At 42.0% G+C, this 17,243-nt stretch overlaps 1 protein-coding gene across 2 annotated transcripts; it reads left to right on the forward strand.

Moving 5' to 3' along the window:
* Positions 1-2,764: 2,764 nt before the first annotated feature.
* MAEL (maelstrom spermatogenic transposon silencer) lies at positions 2,765-14,586 on the forward strand. 2 transcript variants are annotated; one of them, XM_064411043.1, is made up of 12 exons: positions 2,765-2,942; positions 3,318-3,404; positions 5,492-5,594; positions 7,505-7,660; positions 8,135-8,176; positions 8,838-8,965; positions 9,715-9,769; positions 10,105-10,246; positions 10,960-11,022; positions 11,648-11,780; positions 11,998-12,076; positions 12,754-14,586. In XM_064411043.1, exons 1-12 carry the CDS (start codon positions 2,772-2,774, stop codon positions 12,867-12,869), a joined length of 1,275 nt encoding a protein of 424 aa, XP_064267113.1. In that variant the 5' UTR covers positions 2,765-2,771; the 3' UTR covers positions 12,870-14,586. The 2 variants fall into 2 exon arrangements, with proteins under 2 accessions (XP_064267113.1, XP_064267112.1); XM_064411042.1 differs by lacking the exon at positions 12,754-14,586 and adding an exon at positions 12,163-12,591.
* The last annotated feature ends 2,657 nt before the right edge of the window (positions 14,587-17,243 follow it).

Genomic DNA, 17,243 nt, shown 5'->3' on the forward strand with positions numbered 1-17,243 from the left:
CCCCACCCCACAGAGGAAAATCCTTTCTCTCTCTACTGCTTATGAATTTTATTTTCCAACCACACCTCTAGCCCTAGGAGGGCTATCACTGGAGCCTTGTGTTTTTCAAACAGTTGATGCACACATTATCTGAATTTCTTTAAAAGGAAGGGCTGCTGAAGGGTGAGTCCCAAAGCTGCACATGAGAGGAAAGAATATGATGTGAAGAAAAATAAAACACAAGTGCACAGATGCACTCCTAGCAACAACTCTTACAGTAATATAACAGTAAACACTTGCCTTTCTGCCTGAAAGAACTAGGCTCTGTGCAGATGTTTATATTTACAAGATACAAGTCATTTCTTGCAGTCTTTCCTCAGAGACTTAGCATTAATGTATCTGGAACTAGACTGGAATAGAAATTATTTTCCACAGCAGTAAAAGTGGCTTTAAAAATGCTTACCTTGAGGTAACATCATAATTTTCTACATTTTTAACAATGTGATTGATTCCTCCTATATGTTTAACAGCAAATTTCCTTAGTAGAACACAAACCAAGCTGTTTGACAAGATTTGAGCACGACAGAACTGCCTCCAGAACAAGCCAGCATTTTTTAACCCTCAGAGAAACCAGCCACCAGGGAGATGCAAGAGCAATCTGGTCTGAGCTTACCTTTCAGTAATTCTAGCATTGGCAAACATAATAAGCTAAGTCAAAGGTTTGAGCCTGAACCTTTTTTGGAGCTGAGCAGACTGATAAAACATGAAAAAAAGTGGCTAGATTGAGGAAAAGAGGCAGATCTTTCCAGTGATTTGGAAATGCATAGATGTGTTTCATTGCTGCTTTTATCCTCATGTCTAAGTTTATAGCAAATTCAAGAGGATTCTGGGATGGAGAATTGCAAAGAATCTTCCATGTCAGTGCTGCACCATTTATTTTCATGGAGACAGTCTGGATAACTCCACTGAAGATGGCTGCATGAGAAGCACATGGATGCTGAAGGAGATTCCCCAAAAGACAGGGGAACAGCAAGGAATGTGGGAGACATCACATGCCCTGGCCAAGGAAAATCAGGCCAGAGTTAATCAGGGCCTATGCCAATATTGCCACTCCAGTAACCCTGTCTGATGTCAAATGTAGGGTCCTCTGTTCCAGGCAACCAGATTTCTGCAAACTGATTAAACATCATTTTAAAGCCAATTGTGATTATTGACCTGCTGTGATTATTGCCCTGCTAGCTTCTCTTTATTTATTTACGTTTTTTTACTATGGCCAGTGAAGATCATTTGATTTTTGAGAGATCAATAGAAAGCTTCAGGCAGGAAGCAACTCTGTGCCACTTATCAAGATGATGCAGATCAGATTACTTCCAGCTTTTGTTTCATCTGAACTGTGGTTCCTTCAGTGAAGGAAGTGTCAATTATGTCAATGAGATACGATGGGAAAAAACCCCAACAACCACAAAAAGCAACCCAAAACCACAAAAAGAGAGTCTGAACAGCAGCCTCAGTTTTGTGTAACATGAGCTCCCAAATAATTTTTAATAAAGAAATTTGCCCTTCCAAGTGCACACATGCCCACTCATCTCCTACATTTTCCTGCCATATATCTCAAACTAAACCCAGGGCTCTCAGCTGAAGTTGGTTTCTTCTTTTTTCTCTTCTCCTTCCTGAACCTGGTGCAAACTCATGTTCCCATGGGGTATTTCTTACCCTTCAGCACCCAAAGAACATTAAAAAAAAAATAAGAAGAGCAGCCATGCCACACTGTCATCAGGACCTGCTGTGAGGTTGCTATCCAGAAAATTCAGATTCATCTATTTGGTGTGCAACAAGCCAGTAATTGTACACTTGAGAGGGACATTGATTATTTACTTATTTTGGAGTTGCACAAGCCTGGGTGCCTGGTGGTATTTCACAAATCAAGCACAGCCCACTGGACTTTCCATGCCATTATTTACACACCGAAATGTTGTGTTAGTAACCTCCCAAGTGTGATTTGTAATAATTACCATACAACTGCATAGTCCCACCAGGCTCCTTCAGGGGAAGGATCTTCACCTAGACAGGGATCTTTTCTGACCTGGAGGTGTGATTCTTAATATTGCAATGAAGGTAGTTCAAGTATATCCAGGTGTGTTTAAGAGGCACCTGGATCTGACCCTTCATGATGTGCTTTTGTGGTTTAGGGGTTACAGTGATAGTGCCAAGTTAGACTGGTTCATCTTAAAAGGTCTCTTCCAACCCTGATTTTAGGATTCTACAGGATGCTTTAAGGCTTTAAACCTTTTGCCAAGTTGGCAATATATACATCAACACCTTGATTTACTTCATTCATAGAGCGTGTTTGCTACAGGACGTCCTTGATAAGGGGTGCTAACCACTTACCGGGTTCTACTGACACACATTCATTTTAATGCCAACTGTGATTATTGACCTGCTGTGACCCTGTCTCTTGTTTTATTTTATGAAAGACGGGAAACCTAGGTTGGATATTAGCAAGGAATTCCCCGCTGTGAGCACGGCGAGGCACAGGAACAGGCTGCCCAGGGAAGCTGCCCATGCCTGGAAAGCGCTCAAGGCCAGGCTGGACGGAGCTCTGACTACACCATCTCTAAGGCCCCCGTAACGTTCTGTGACCCTTGGGGCTTGCTGCCCGCCATCTGTCCCACCGATAACACCCGGGTAAGGAGCAGGGGAAGCCCACACAAGGGAACAGAGCCCCGGAGGGCGCTGCCGCGGCCGCCCCGCCCTCGCCGCCGAAGGCGCGGGCGCCGCCCCGCCCGCCGCTCATGAGGGGCCGCGTGTGGGCAGCGCCCTTCGGCGAGGCCATGGCGCGGCGCGGCGGCTACCGCAGCGCCTTCTCCTGCTTCGTGCACGACCAGCTGCCCGAGCTGGAGCGGCGCGGGCTGCCCGTGGCCCGTGTGGCGGACGCCGTCCCCTACTGCTCGCAGGCGTGGGAGGTGAGGGCGGGATGCCGGCGGCGCCTTCCCGGGAGGGTGGGCTCGGCGCCATTTCGGTGCCGTGCTGCCCTCAGCTCTGGTCCGTGTGCTGGAGGGGTGGCGGTGCTGGCATCCCCGGCCGGCAGGAATGGTTGCAGGAGGTCGCTTGTTTGTGGCTTGCCCTCACTCGGAGGCGCTTCACCCTCGCCTTGCTGGGTGTTTGTAATCATACTTATTAGGAAAAAAAGCGCCTGGGAGTGTTTGAGTGAGTCTTGGCAGCCATCAGTAATGTCCTTTGGAAGTGCAGGAGTAATTTCTTACACGTGGGGTTTGTTGGTTTGTGGGACTACTAGAAAAAGGTAGAAACCTATTTATAACAGCTAATTTTCCTTCAAGTCCCTGACAGAGGAAGAGAAGACGGTGTATACAGAGAAGGCGCGTAAATGGAATAGCAAGAAGCACTCTCAGAAGGCCGTAAAGGAGGTAAATGCTGACAATGGAAGGCCCTCAGTAAGAAGGAGGAGTAATCGGTATCTGGCTCTGTGCTCAGTTCCTTAGGATGCTGTGCAGTTTCCACCTGCTCTCCACATCCTCCAGCCTCTGGAGGGTAGGGCTGCATTAGTAATACCTGTAATTACATGATTTATGCAGGTAATTGTTCTGGCTTCAATTGAAGGTGAGGATACTTGATACCTCTTTAAGCCATCACAGCTTGTTCCTTTCGTCCGTTTTACCAAGTAAAATGTAGTTCTCTAACACTCTAGCTTTATGTTTAACAGTATTTTGCAGTGCCTGACTCAATTTTAAAATATTTTTAAAATTTATACTGTAAATTGCTGTTACTTCTTGTTATAAGTTCATGTTGGTTTTGCTTTTTGGGTGTCATTGGTTTAGGTAGTTCTTGTCTGATGGCCTGAAAGCACATCTTAGAAGCAGCTGATTTGTTGGTCTGGAGGAGCTGTGTGGTGAGCCAGGTCAATGAAATGTGGCCTGTGCACAAATAGAATAATTACACCCTGGCATTATTTTTAGGTTGGTTGGATGTGGGAGGAGAGTAGTAATATTGTTGTGGAGAACAATGTAGAAGTAGGCAGTTTGAGTGTTTATGCTTGTGTCTGAAATGGTGCTAAACAGATAATTTCTGCTATTTACTGCCTTGAAAAGGTGTTTGTCCCATTTGTTTCTCTTTTCCTCTCCCAGCACTTCTCTGAAGCAGAGTTACTTAAGAGTTTGAACTATGTGCGGTGTCAGCTTATTTTATTTCGTTGTAGTCTTTGTTGGTAGTGTAAGAACTTGTGTGTCCGAGGAAAGAAAGTCACATTTACTGTCTGAGTAAATGAATAATACTGCATTTACTTCTTAATGCTCTCTTACTACATAATGACTGTGAACTGTGAATTAATGGCGAGGATAAATTCCAGGGCTTCAAAACACTTACACGGTGATAGAGGGAATGACAGGATGGTCGTAGTTTGGAGTAACTAGTGAAAAATGGATTCATTAAATTAGTCAGTCTAGACTAGAAGGGAGGTGTTAGGCACTGTTTTCTGGTTTTGGGGGCCCGCATGTCTGGGAAAAAGCTGTTTAAAATGTGATCATCCTTGTGTTGTGTGGCAGGCTGAGTGTGTGTAATTAATGAAACTCCATTTTTATGTGTCAGGGAGAACTAAGTGAAATGGCAGACAAATCACAAATGGAGCCTTCTGTGTTTCCTTCCACAAGTTGCAGCATTTTAGAAGATTGTAATCAGGGAGAGGAATGAATAATTGCTTTACCAGAGTAAAGATCACCATCTTTAATGTGTCTGGAAATAGGCAAATATGGATATGTGAGATTGTGTGCTCTTGTTTTATTAATCCCACTCCTGTACACAGACAACCACGGTCACTTGGTGTGGTGGAAGCCCATGTTCCTCTTTTGGAGGTGGCCAAGATGGGAATAATTCCTCATTTTGTTTTAGACAGTTCAAACTGATAACCAATTAACTTTGGCTGAGATGGTCATCTGCAATCAGTGTACCTGGGTGTGGATGTTATTCCCAATTTGTTTGAGGGATCAGATTCTGTAAGGCTGCCAGGTTTCTTTTCCCATCCTATTAAAAGCTTATTGTTCATGAATGGATTTTCAGAGCAGTCCAATGACTTCCTTAAGGCTTTATCAGCTTTTCATGAACCTGTTTCCTAGTCAAAGACAACTAACATATGTGCCAGGTGCTTTTTTCATAAAACTTATGGAGAAAAGTTTTAAATTCTAGTTTGAAGAGTGCTTTGCCTGTGGCAAGCGGTTGAATTTAAGAAAATACTTATTTTTCTTTTTTTTTTTAAATTACATTTTGTAAATTTATCTGTAGTTCTTTAAAGCAGTAATGGGTTGACAAAGGTACTGAAGAGAAATCTTGCTTTCCTGGCCTGCAAGTGTACAGGGACTTTAATATATTAAACTTTTGTATCTAAGCACAACTTTTACTGGATATTGCATTTTCTTCTCCTATAAGGAGCTGAAGGACTTTATATGGGGTGAGAAGACTTCTGTTGTTGTTGTTTTTTTTTTAACTTTCTCATCTTTTCCAGACTTGTAACGTGCCTGATCCAGTTCCTGCTCCTCTGCCCACAAAGATGCCCAGTGTTACTCCTTTGCCAGATGCCTCTGCTCTGTCTTGGAAGAATGATCAGGGTATGGTGATTTTAAAGCAGTTGGTCCTGGCAGATGAGAGCTTGCCCTTTGAGGATATTCTCAGTGGTACCTGTGCAAGGACTGTTTACATTTTGCTAAAAGCCATCTGTGTCAGGTGTTTTACACTACTGGGCTACTGCTGTAAAAGGCAGAGGGACATCATGGAAAATACCATTCCCCCCAACCTCCAAGAATTGTCTTCTGGTTTTTAGCTCAATGGGAGTATAGCCACTAAAAGTTTCTTAGCAGTTATTTCAGGGTTTTTAAGGAAAAGGTAGTTGTTCGAGTCCTACATTGATGATTTGACAAGACCTAATCCAAGTTCAGCATAAAAGAATATTTGTATTGATTTCAAAGGGTTAAGAATTGCTACAGATCAATGTTCAAAATTGGTGTGATAGAGGTATTAAATAAAATAAGGGCCTGGCCTCACTGGGACAATAGAAGAGGGAATATGCACTCTTTATAACATCCTGACTTGCTTTCTTGTTGAAAGAACTCTTGAAAACAAAACATTTCTAACCTGTACCTGTCTCCAAATGGTTGTTCTAATTAGAGCTGGGTAGTGACCACATTTGTAATCTTCTACCCAATGAATATTATGTTATTCTGAAAAATGATGAAAGGTGCTGCTTACAAGGTATGTCAAGAAGCCAGTTCATGTGAGCTGTATCTGCTGTGTGGTTAAGTCTCATCTCCAGCTTTTTACCTCAGTCTCTTGAACTGTTTTCATGTTGTCATGGTTATGGGGGAGCAAGAAACAGTAGCTGCATAAAAAGTGAAATGCTTATTAGTGCCCTCTTTGCCAGGGGTCATGCCCCCCTGTCATTGTGATGCAGATTTGATTGGGCTGATCATGCTGGCTGGCTTGAGTTGGCACAGTTCATCTTCTAGCTGAATGGGAGGCATAATGATAAAGGATAATTGAGATACATTTCATGATGCTGCTCTTAATATTTCTCAGTTAAAGTTCTGTATGGTTCCCTGGAGCTATATCCATTTTTTCATAAGGAAGGAGAGGTGTCTTTCCTATGACCCCTGAGCTCATACAGTTTAAGACCTGCATAAGGGAGCATGACCATTCAGGCTTAGGGCAGCTGGTGTTAAATGTCCTAAAGACTGGCATACAAAATTATTTGTGTGTGAAGACAGTTACACATCTCTAGTAGAGCAAGTAGGACTTTTTTGATGAGGGGCAGTAGTAAAGAGTAAGGATTAAATAGCTGTGTTAAACTTTACTGAGGACATTGTGATGGTCGTGAAGAGAAAGGATTAAGGTGTATTGTAAAATATTTGTCATAGCTGGATACTTTTTAATTAGTGAATGATAAATCTGTTCCTTAACATTTGTGTTGGGTATTCTTGCCACTTTCTTTGGGAGCTCATTTGATGGAGAAGCAATGCTTTCAGTTAGCAGACTTCTCATCTTCTTGCCCCACAGGATTACTACCAACTCGTTTAAGTGGTGTAGGCTGTCAAATTTAGCTCATGAGGCTGTTTTGCAGCTACTGATTTGGCTTTTCCCTAACCTTATTTTATGAAAGGGCAAAGAGACCTATCCTTAAAAAAATAGTCGTTCCTGTTGGATTGCAGGCCTCTTAACATCACGTGGGTTTGGAGGTTGGCTTTTTTTTTTAGTTGCTTGTATTTGGGGTTTTTGCCCCATTTCTGCACACAGCAGGATCTCTGGAAAGTGTATCAGCACTACCAATGTGCCTGACTTCTGCATAAGTGTTATGTTTTCATCTTGGATACAGAGAAAGCTCTGTGTGTTTTGCTTGGTTGTTACCCTTCTTCACTCAGTCATAGGAGAAAGCTCACCAAAGCTTTCCCTGGATGAGGGGAGACCAGCATGGCTTCTGTAACCTCTGGTGGCTTGCCTGAAGATGGTTTTGTTCTTTTTCTTTCAGATGTGGTTGCAGACATCTTCTACTTCCTGGACATTTACAGCTACGGGAAGCTGCCACCGCACTGCGAGCAGCGCTTCCTTCCCTGTGAGATTGGGTGTGTCAGGTACTCCCTGCAAGATGGCATCGTGGCTGATTTCCACCACTTCATAGATCCAGGTGAGTTCCAGGAAAGTCAGAGAAGTGCTGGATTGAGAGGGAAGCTTTCTGGGGGTCAGTGCTGCCCGGGTTACACTTCTGGTATTAAGACAAGTTCATTTCTTTGATTAGAGATGGTCAGACCTCTTAAAATATCAGAGCTTGTTTCTGAAGAGAATTAGTGTCAGAGCTTCATGTAACTCCCAAGAGGGTAGGCTAAACCCAGGAGGACCTGCACGTGTTTGTGCTTTGTGTTTCATGTCAATGAATGTTTCTCTTGGTTGGACCTAAACACACCCTACAATGCACTTTGTTTTCTAAAATGCATAGAACTGAAAATAACTTTTCCAAAAATAGCTGAGACATGTTCACAAGGCCTCAAGGGAAGATGAAGCTGTTCCTTTCTGTGTGTGAAGGTGTGGTGTGTAGTGGGGAGTTAAGGATCTCTCCTTGGTGGTGTTGGATGATGATTGTGCTTTCTCCTGTTTTTTGCAGAAGTACCACCGCGTGGTTTTCGGTACCACTGCCAGGCTGCTGGTGAGTATTAATGGAGAAGAAGAATGGTGTGCAAAGGTGTGCAGTTTTAGACTCAGCTTATCTGACCTCTGTCCAAATGTTTTGTAAGTCTTGGTGGTCCTTGTGTGTCTTGGTGGTCCTTGTGTGTATCTTCAGCATGAAGTGCTCATTAACAACAGGGTAACTCAAAGATACTACTTTATATTTAAAAGTTATGTTTAGCAGCTTGGCATATATTAACAAAATTAAAATATCTCCGCCATTGTTGTGTCTGGCTTGGCCTGCCTCTGTTTCCTTTGTGACTCTCAGTAATGTTTATAGACTCCAGTTTGTTTCTATTAGGACACTTCCTCCCCTTGTGTACAGAGGGAACAGACTTGGCCTGTGTACATCTAATACTTGGATAATGGCCTTGTAAAAGGGGCAGGAGGGTGAGTGTTTGCTCACTGCCCAGAGCTGCTGACAGAAGCAAGGTTTTGGTAGCTTAAACACAGACCCTGTCTGTGGAGAGGAGCGTGTGTGTGTTTGAGTGCACATATATATATATATATATATATATATACAGAAAGATAAAAAGGAGGAGGGAACTGTATCTCTTAAGGAAACTGTACTTCTCACAATTTTGTCTTTTTTTGTTGTTTTGTTGGTTTTTTTCTCCTGTCCCCCTTCCCCCCTCCATTAGGTGATGAAACCCATAAGATCCCAATATCTGGATTTCACCTTCCTCGTTCTTGTTACGCAGTTGTGCTTCGGGAACTTGCTGAGTTTGCCCAGCCAGCCAGAGGTGCTCAGCCTCGCTTCTTCTGCAGGGTATGGCCAAGGTCAAAGCTCTAAATCCCCACTTCTGCTCTCACTCCTCTTGGGTGACTAAGGACATACTTCACTCTGAAACCTAACCAGTGTGCATATAAGTGGGGAAAGACACTTTTTCCAGAGTGTCCCAGTTCCATGCAGGAAGAAATGGCCTCTAGAAGCCAGCCTTTTTATAAAGCAGAGACCTAATTTTCTGCCTTTTTATTTTCAGCCTGCACTTCTGGCTCTAATCTACTGATGAACAGGGTCTTTTGTTCTCTGACATTGTTATGACTTTGGTTAAGGGCTCCTAAGATTTGACTTAAATTGGATGTGCTCAATAATAGTCATAAATCCTGCTTTTTTGAAAGGATATTTTTACGTTTTCGTGACTCTTTTCCCCATGAGAGTAACACGTGTCTTAAATTTTTGCTCAAGTTTCATTTTCCAGGCAACAGAACAAAATGTTAGGATTCAGAGGTGTTTAAGTTTCATAACAGGTCTATTATGTTTCAATTCAAACCTAATGTTAATCCTTAAAAAGTAGGGAGGGACACGATACTGGGTTCATCCATAAACACAGGGCTCTGAAGAAGTACGCATGAAATTTGGGTCCTCTTCAAGATAGTCATCAGGTTGATTGTGCATTCAGTGCCACAAAAAATTTTGGTTTGGAGGTGCCTTTTTCAGACCTGGACAGAAGTCATGGAAGTGTCAGAATTCTGTACTGTACTCCCTTGAGATGACAGAAATCTTTTTTCCTCCAGTCTAATGACAGATTCCGAATTAACTGGTGTCTTGGTCGAATGGCCAGCATAACAGGTAGGGAATGGATAATTTTTATCCATCCTTTTCCCCTCCTACCCCCAGAAATAAGGGATGTGTATTCATGGACAGCTGCATTTGTCTGAAAAGCATGTCTCAGTTTTCATAAAACCTGGTTCTGATAGCTAGAACTCCTTTGCATGCTCTTTCCTCCTCCTTTCCCCCACCACTTTCTAGGAAGCCAGGTTTTATTATAACTGCTGGTGGAATATCTTTGAGCTTTGATGCTGTGATAAGAGGCTGGGCAGTGAACAGGGACTGACTGAGAAATGAGCTGAGCAGGATATTCAGTGACTCCTGTTCTCCTGGCCTGGATTTTCACTGAACTGTAGGCATTGAGAGCCACTGGGAGCTTTTTGCAGTAGAAGACCTGATAATGAAACTGTACCAGAAGAAACACCAAAAGGAGCCATCCAAGATCTGGGTGTATAGAAAACTGGATGTCTGTCTGTGGGATTTCTCCAGTAATACCAGGTGTGTTGGGTGGTTCTTTGTGTAAATGTGCCTGCTTTCAGGTTCTTCTGTGTTGGTGCAAAAAGTGATATTTGCTTGCAGTGCTGCAGGAGCATATGCAGTTAATTTAGAAATAGACTCTAGTGCTTCCTCTGCAAATAATTTAAGAAAATAACCAATAATATTATCTTAAATTTCAGTAGATTTTAAAAAAACTATGTAAATTATTCTAGGAAGTGTGCTTGGAATATGGATTTTAAGATCCATTGGGTTCATCATTGTAATTTTGTCTTTTTATAGTCAGGCAGTTTTGTGTTCCTATGAGTGTCCTCACCCTAGGGGAGGACCTTAAGGAGGATGGAAGAATGTACTCTAAAAGACAGGTTTGGAGAGGAAAGTGAGGATGTTTATGCTAGGAGGAGCTATTTCACATTAATGGGAAGCTTGAAATGGTTCAAATGGTTTAAATTCCATTTGTCTCTTAGGGTTCTCTTTTCTCCCTGCCCCCCACCTCAGCATGAAGTAGATTGCCTGATAAGCAGACCTCTAAACTCTGCATAAACTACTTAGGGCAAAGCTGTTGAACTCTGTGAAATTTTAAAGGTACTGCATGATCACTGCAACAAAAAGTTACCATTTTTAACATTTGTTCTGTACATCTGGCCAGATCAACTGTTCTTGTTGCTTAACAATGTAGGTGCTTCTGAAATAAGCCTGAACTTTGTTTGATGTAGGTGCAAGTGGCATGAGGAGAATGATATAATCTGCTGTGCTCTGGCATCCTGTAAGAAAATGGGGTGAGTGTTGCTTGAGGAGCTGACTCCAGAATTATGGCTTTTATTTTGTTAGCATTGCAATGGTGAGAAAAGTGTTCATCACATTAGAATTCACTGTTTGATTTCAGAGGTATTCTCATTATGCTCTGGCATATCTCTGCTTTGGAGACTTCTATACTGCCTGACATATAATGTAGATACATAAGGTTCTGTGATCTTTTTGGTGGGGAGAAAGGAAAAGTAAATAGTTTGGAAACGAAGAAATACCATGATCTCTCTTGGCAGCAGTAGTGGCACTTAGAGAGACAATAATAAATAGGCTTTCATTGAAAAAACTCATCATGGACTGCTATGCCCCCCCCAAAAAAAAAAAGTTGCTTTTCACACTTCTACGTGCTACATTTGATAATGTGGGGAAGCAGTTTGTTTTTATTTTGTGTGTAGTTGTTCAGCAGACTGGTGGTCTTGGAAGGAAGCAGGGATGCTGGCAGAAAGTCCTTCTGCCCTCTGGTATCTGTTCTGTGCATCTCAGGCTTTGGCTGCTTTTGTTTGCCAGCTGAAGAACATAAAATGCTGTGCTTCCATACATCAGCATTCCAGCCCTCTTAGCCAAACCTTTCTTGTTTTCCTTTTGTTCTTGGTCCAGTTACTGCATCAGTAAATCCTTTGCTAGTGTGTATGGAGTCCCACTAACAGCAGCTCACCTCCCTCTGCAAGACTCTGATTGTGATCAAAGCACAACTACCAGGACTGTAAAACTGGATGCTGGACATACCCAGGTCAGATTTTTTCAATTGATACCCTGATTTATTTCCAGTTGCCAATTTCACATGAGCTGTTTTGTCTTTGGATGCTGTCCTTTGTGACATATGTTGGGCAGACTGATGAGCTTGCAGGGTTTTGACCACGATTCATAGGTTTGATGAATAGTGGTGTATGTTTCATGTTAGCAGATACATGTACCTTATTTTGAATATTTATTTTTTTTTAATACAGAAAATGAAAGCTGAGAGTTCTGGATACAACAAACCTATGGGTTCTCCAAGACAGGATCAAGAGTTTGTCCCTTCTAATTGTGAGTTTGAAACGTCCACATTTTTTTAGTGGAAAGAGCTCTTTAAACTTAATCCAGTTGTTACTTTTTCAAATTTCTGGGCTTAGATGTTGCCTGGAAGTGGTGCACAGCTCACACACTGAAGACTCGAGCAGGAAGAGCTGGGCTTTTCTTACTGGACAGAATCTTAGGGTCAAAAACATCTCTCAAAATTCAGTTTTTCTTAGAAATGTTGCTCTCTGATTTATGCTTTTCTGTTACCTGAAGCCATGCCCAGGTGCTTTGAGGCAGGGCAATGTTTAAAATAGTCTCCATGCTCTTTTTTCATTGTATGTACAGACTGAGCTGGTCCTTGTTGCAGATGTTCTTTTTTTAAAGTCTCTTTTTGCAGAAGGGCCTCTGAGCTCAGTTCATCTGGGCATTTCATGGCTAACCTTCAGAGGAACAGTTTGCAAAATAAATAAGAATTCTGAGTTTGCAGCTTGATATTTTATGCATAAGATCCATGCTGAATTAAACTTTGTTTCACCTGGAAATCATGATCTTATGGTCTTGGTGTTTGTGGAGGACACGACCTGCCTGGCTTTTTGTATCAGAGCTGTTGAATAGGTTCAGCTTCACAGCATGAACAGCAATTCCATTAATTTATGCAAGCTTTAAAGGCTGATTTGATGTGCAAACTGTATTTAATTTATTAGGTGATTCTCCATGTGGTGTGAAGACCTCCTCTTGTGGAGCAAGTGTTGTACAAGGAAGAGGAGTTATTCGATTGCTGAGAAGTGCATCTGATCTATCCAAGTCTTTCAGTATTTGAAAATCTCTTTCACATCCAGGACAGCTGTAAATTCTAATTTTCTTTGTTTCCCTAAGATAAACTGCACTCTGGAGAAACTACTAGTTTTCATCTTCTGTGCAAACCTTGACAGTTGAAGTTCTTGTTAGAATGATAAAACTATTGAGGGGATTTAAGAATCTTGTTCATTATCTACAGGAAGACTTACTTTGAAGGGACCTGACAGTCACATCTTTAAAACTGCATGCTGTACTGCTTGTATTTCTTAATGAATAGAGTGCAAATTCAAGATTGATTAATCAATATAATTGAATTAGAAGAACTCTTTATCGACCAGAGTGTAAACAATTTAAACCTTCTGCTTCATTTCTTTTTTCAATAGCCTTCCCATCTCCTGCATGTGGAAGATGGAATTTCAGTGTGCAACAGTCTTGCTTCAAAAACTGATACAGGGGAGAAAGCATTGAAGGTGTGAAGGGCTGCCCTAGGGGAATTAATTTAAAGTCAGGAGTCCCAAAAGTTTGCTGTAATATATCAGTTTTAGCCATGAAAAATTTGAGTGGTCTTTCAAGGCAAAAAAGCAGATTTTATATAAAATGTCTTGAAAGAAATACTGTGGCAAATTTATCTGTTAATATTCTTAGAGGGACAGGCTGTATTATGTACATCAGGGACAAGTACAGCATAGATTTTTTTTTTTTAATTTGCATCAGTTTGCTTTTTAAGAAATGCATGTCCCTCAAACTTAGAGACTGAAGAAAAGTGTTATGGGGCTGGTTTGTTAGGTTTTTTGTTTGTTTGGGTTTTTTTTGGAAAGAGTATCAAATTCAAACTGATATATTTCACAGGAGTTTAGTCAGGCTGGGTAGATACCAGTCATAATTATTTAGGGGCATAAAAAAAAGTGGGACACTGTCTTGACATTTTCTAGGGAAGTTAGATGTTCCTTTTATGGAGCCAGTGCTTGGAGTAATCCCCAAAAAGTTGTCTGTCTGTGCATTGTGCTTAGTCCATGTGTCTTCTAAGCAAGTGATTCTGAGAAATAAGAGCTTATTTTGTTAAGTTGTTCCTAGATTTTGTACCAACAGATGTCCAGTTTTGAAATACTATTTCCATAGCAACTAACTGTGTGAAGATTTCATTCCTTGTAGGTACTGAAACTCAAGATGAGGTGGCTCGTTCCCTTCAATAAGGAAAAAAACCAACAAAACAAATGCAAGCAAAACCCAAAATGCAGTCCAAAAAAGAGGTTTATTTGAGCATGCTGATCAGTGTGTCACAAAAGGCCAAGTGCTGGTTTAGTTGGAAACCTGTTACAGTTGCTGTAAGGCCAATTGAACCCTTTCTTCCAGTGTTTTAGGATCACTGAAACATTTCTATTCTTACATAACTGTTCACCTTTATCACTGAGTTTCCTCAATTGATTCTGTATTTCCTTCCTTGGAGGCTGCTGTCCTGCCTGCTGATTTTCACTAAATAAGGAGCATTAAAGCTGTAAGGCTGAAATTTACCAAAGAAGCACCTGGGAATGTTGTAACTGACAGTGACTGGCAGTGTCTGTCAAGTAGTGCTAAAGGCCTTTCTGCATTTGTATGGACTTGTCCAAGTTCCTTAACTGACAGCCACAATGTACAGAACTATTGTTTTTGAAGTATTTTCAGAGTTCACTGTTGCAATAAAAGTTGTTTCAGTTCTTATGTAGACGAGAATTAATTAAAAAATATTGTTAAAACACTTATTCAGTGTTAAGTGCATAAGCCTAAGAACATTTTTTTTTTACTAAACTTAATGTATTACATATCAAGAGTGAGATAAAGAATGTGAGCAGAAGTGGGAAAATGCTATTAGGATTCCATGGCATATCTGTACCTTGCCACCTGTAAATTAAAATAGCACATAAAATGTAGAAGATCTAATTATGTGCTGTAGGCAGTAGGCTGTTAACTGGGGCAGTAACTAGAGGGTTTTTGTAGTGAAAATCATAATATCTGTGCCATTAGAATGAGTACACTAACTTAAAGTAGCCTATTTCATACTGTTATTCTGCATTTATTGAGGGGGAGCCCTAACAGCTGTTGAAGGATGATAGAAAATTCTTTCATTTTGGAGCTCTGCTTCCCTGGCTGTTCTGCAGCTTGCAACTCTTGACTTCTGGAAAAATAAATTCTGAAAACCAAGCACAATAAAGTAATGCTTCTCTCCTTTAAGTAAAGATGCAAGGAGTAGTACTGGTAAGGCACAAACTGTGTCAAAATCAGGCCAAACTTCTCTCCACTTGCATAACCAAATTCTCAAGGGGACACAAAACCAAGACAGGGCAGAATGGCTCTTGCGCAGAGTTTGAGTGGTGCAGACCTTCCACAGGATGAAACGTAATGGTGACAACACTCTGCATGTGGGTGTTTGGTAGCACATCTGTTGAACTGGCTGAAGAGCTGGTTTTGTGAAGGAGACATCTGGTAGATTCTATCAGACCTGGCTTTCTGCCCTCCTGTTAGAGCAGCTGACTCTCTCCAGTGACAGCAATGAGTAAAAAGTCATCCTGGTTTAACACACACATTGCAAAGTTATTGGGTATTTTTGCTCTTGTTATAATAGTAGTAGACAAGTGGTTAATTGTACATTGCTGCTCTAAAGGTTTTGGACAGAACAGTTGTCTGAGGATCATGAAAGTAATAGCTGTAGTGACAGCTCTGCTGATGTAGTCTACATCAGCACATTGACCTCTAATCATGTTCTTTTACATTCTATTTAGAGTATGTTTAACATAGAGTAAGCAGCAGTTGCTGCTGCTTCTGATTTAACTGTTACTGCTGGCTTGTCCACCTTCTCCTTCCAGTGAACTGCGGGAACCAGGGACATGGCAGAAGTTCCATTCTCTCAGAAGCACACATACCTACTGTAGATACAGCAAAACCTGGTTTTGACATCTTTAATTTGAATGTTGCTTTGGAAGGCTGATCTTACCATTAAAGCTTGAGGTGAATGTGGCCTTAGCCTGCCCCTTCCCACTCAGGTGCACCCACAGCAATCCTTTTTTGCCCTCTATGTGTTTTGCCAGATGCAGCTTTGAGTGTGCTTTGGCTTTCCTGTCCCTATACCTGCACACACACAGCACCTCTGTGTTTGTGTTTCTCCCCAGGCACTTGTCCCTGCTGCTCTCTCCTGTGTGTTTCCTTTTCAGGGGTGAGTTCTGTCAGGAGCTCTTTGGTCAACCCTACTTGCTTTGCTGTTTGTCTGGGAGGAGGTGATACTTGAGAAATCCCCAGGCTCACCTGGACCTCTTTCCAGCCCTGTGTGCCACAGGAGTCTTCCAAGCAGATTTCTGAACAAGGCCAAGGACTGCTCTCCTGAACTCCAGGGCTGTGATGCTGCTTTTTGCTGTTTTCCTGCCTCTTTGGATCCATGACTCCACTATCTCATGGTTACTGAAGCTAAATTTCTGGCCTTCACATCCCTGACCAGTTATTGTCCATAAGGATGAGATCCAGCAGGGGCCACCTTGGCTCCTTGGTCACTTCTGAGTGTCAGGCTCCTCACAGGTGTCTGAAGAATGCCTTGAGAGCTTCCCTATGGCAGGGCTATCTGCAGCAGACATCCCCTGGAATGTCACCCCTGTTGGCCTGTCCTCTGTGTCCAACCCAAGAGCTTCAACTGGCTCATTGTTCCCGGGTGGAGCTCTGCATTCCACCTGCTTTCTCACCTCCCAAGTGTGAGAAAAGAAGCTGGACAGTGTGTGATGTGTGGGAAGGGAAGCCACACTCCCTCTTGATTCTTGATGCCTGTATCAATTCTGAGATCTGCATTATAACTGTTAAGTTATCAGAGAGGGTTTGGCGTGTCTAAGGTAAAATAAATCTTTATTGCATCCTTAGCAATGTGTCACTGATCCAAATCCTAAAAGATAGAAACTAGGCAGCAGTTTGGTGGGGATTTTCTGTGTGGGGGATCTGCCAGGAGTCAGGCTGGAGGAAGCAGTGCTGTGATCCTGGATAACAGCAACAGCTGATACTCTTCCATGGGGTGTGTCCTGTGCCAGCTGCCTACAGTGAGGTCCATGCTGAGTCATTCTCCATGAGGAAGCTTGCTGCCATTTCAGGGATTCTGGATCTCGAGCTGTCACAGTCAAGTGGTGGTGTGCTGAAGGTCAGATTCTTCTGAACAAGTCTGGGTTGAATGAAAGCCTCTATTCTACGAAACCCTGTTTGGATTTTCTTGTAAAATAGTTGTATTTTTCTTTTTTGATAAGTTTTAAAAAAACCTGCATAATTCTCATAGAGGGGCTATGCTTTTGGACCTGTTAGTTTAATTAAAAAGTTCTAACCCTTCCTGCTAGCAAGGATTTCAGACTTTGCCCAAAAGTGAAGTCACTCAAGTGTATGTGTGAAACTGGGT

The sequence above is a fragment of the Passer domesticus genome, chromosome 2, assembly GCF_036417665.1.
Source record: "Passer domesticus isolate bPasDom1 chromosome 2, bPasDom1.hap1, whole genome shotgun sequence".
Lineage (NCBI taxonomy): Eukaryota > Metazoa > Chordata > Aves > Passeriformes > Passeridae > Passer > Passer domesticus.

Coding starts and splice junctions, on each gene's coding strand:
- MAEL (XM_064411042.1), top strand. CDS start 2,772: ATGAGGGGCCGCGTGTGGGCAGCGCCCTTCGGCGAGGCCATGGCGCGG. Junction 7,661..8,134: donor CCACCACTTCATAGATCCAG/GTGAGTTCCAGG, acceptor TGTTTTTTGCAG/AAGTACCACCGCGTGGTTTT. Junction 9,770..10,104: donor TCGAATGGCCAGCATAACAG/GTAGGGAATGGA, acceptor ACTGAACTGTAG/GCATTGAGAGCCACTGGGAG.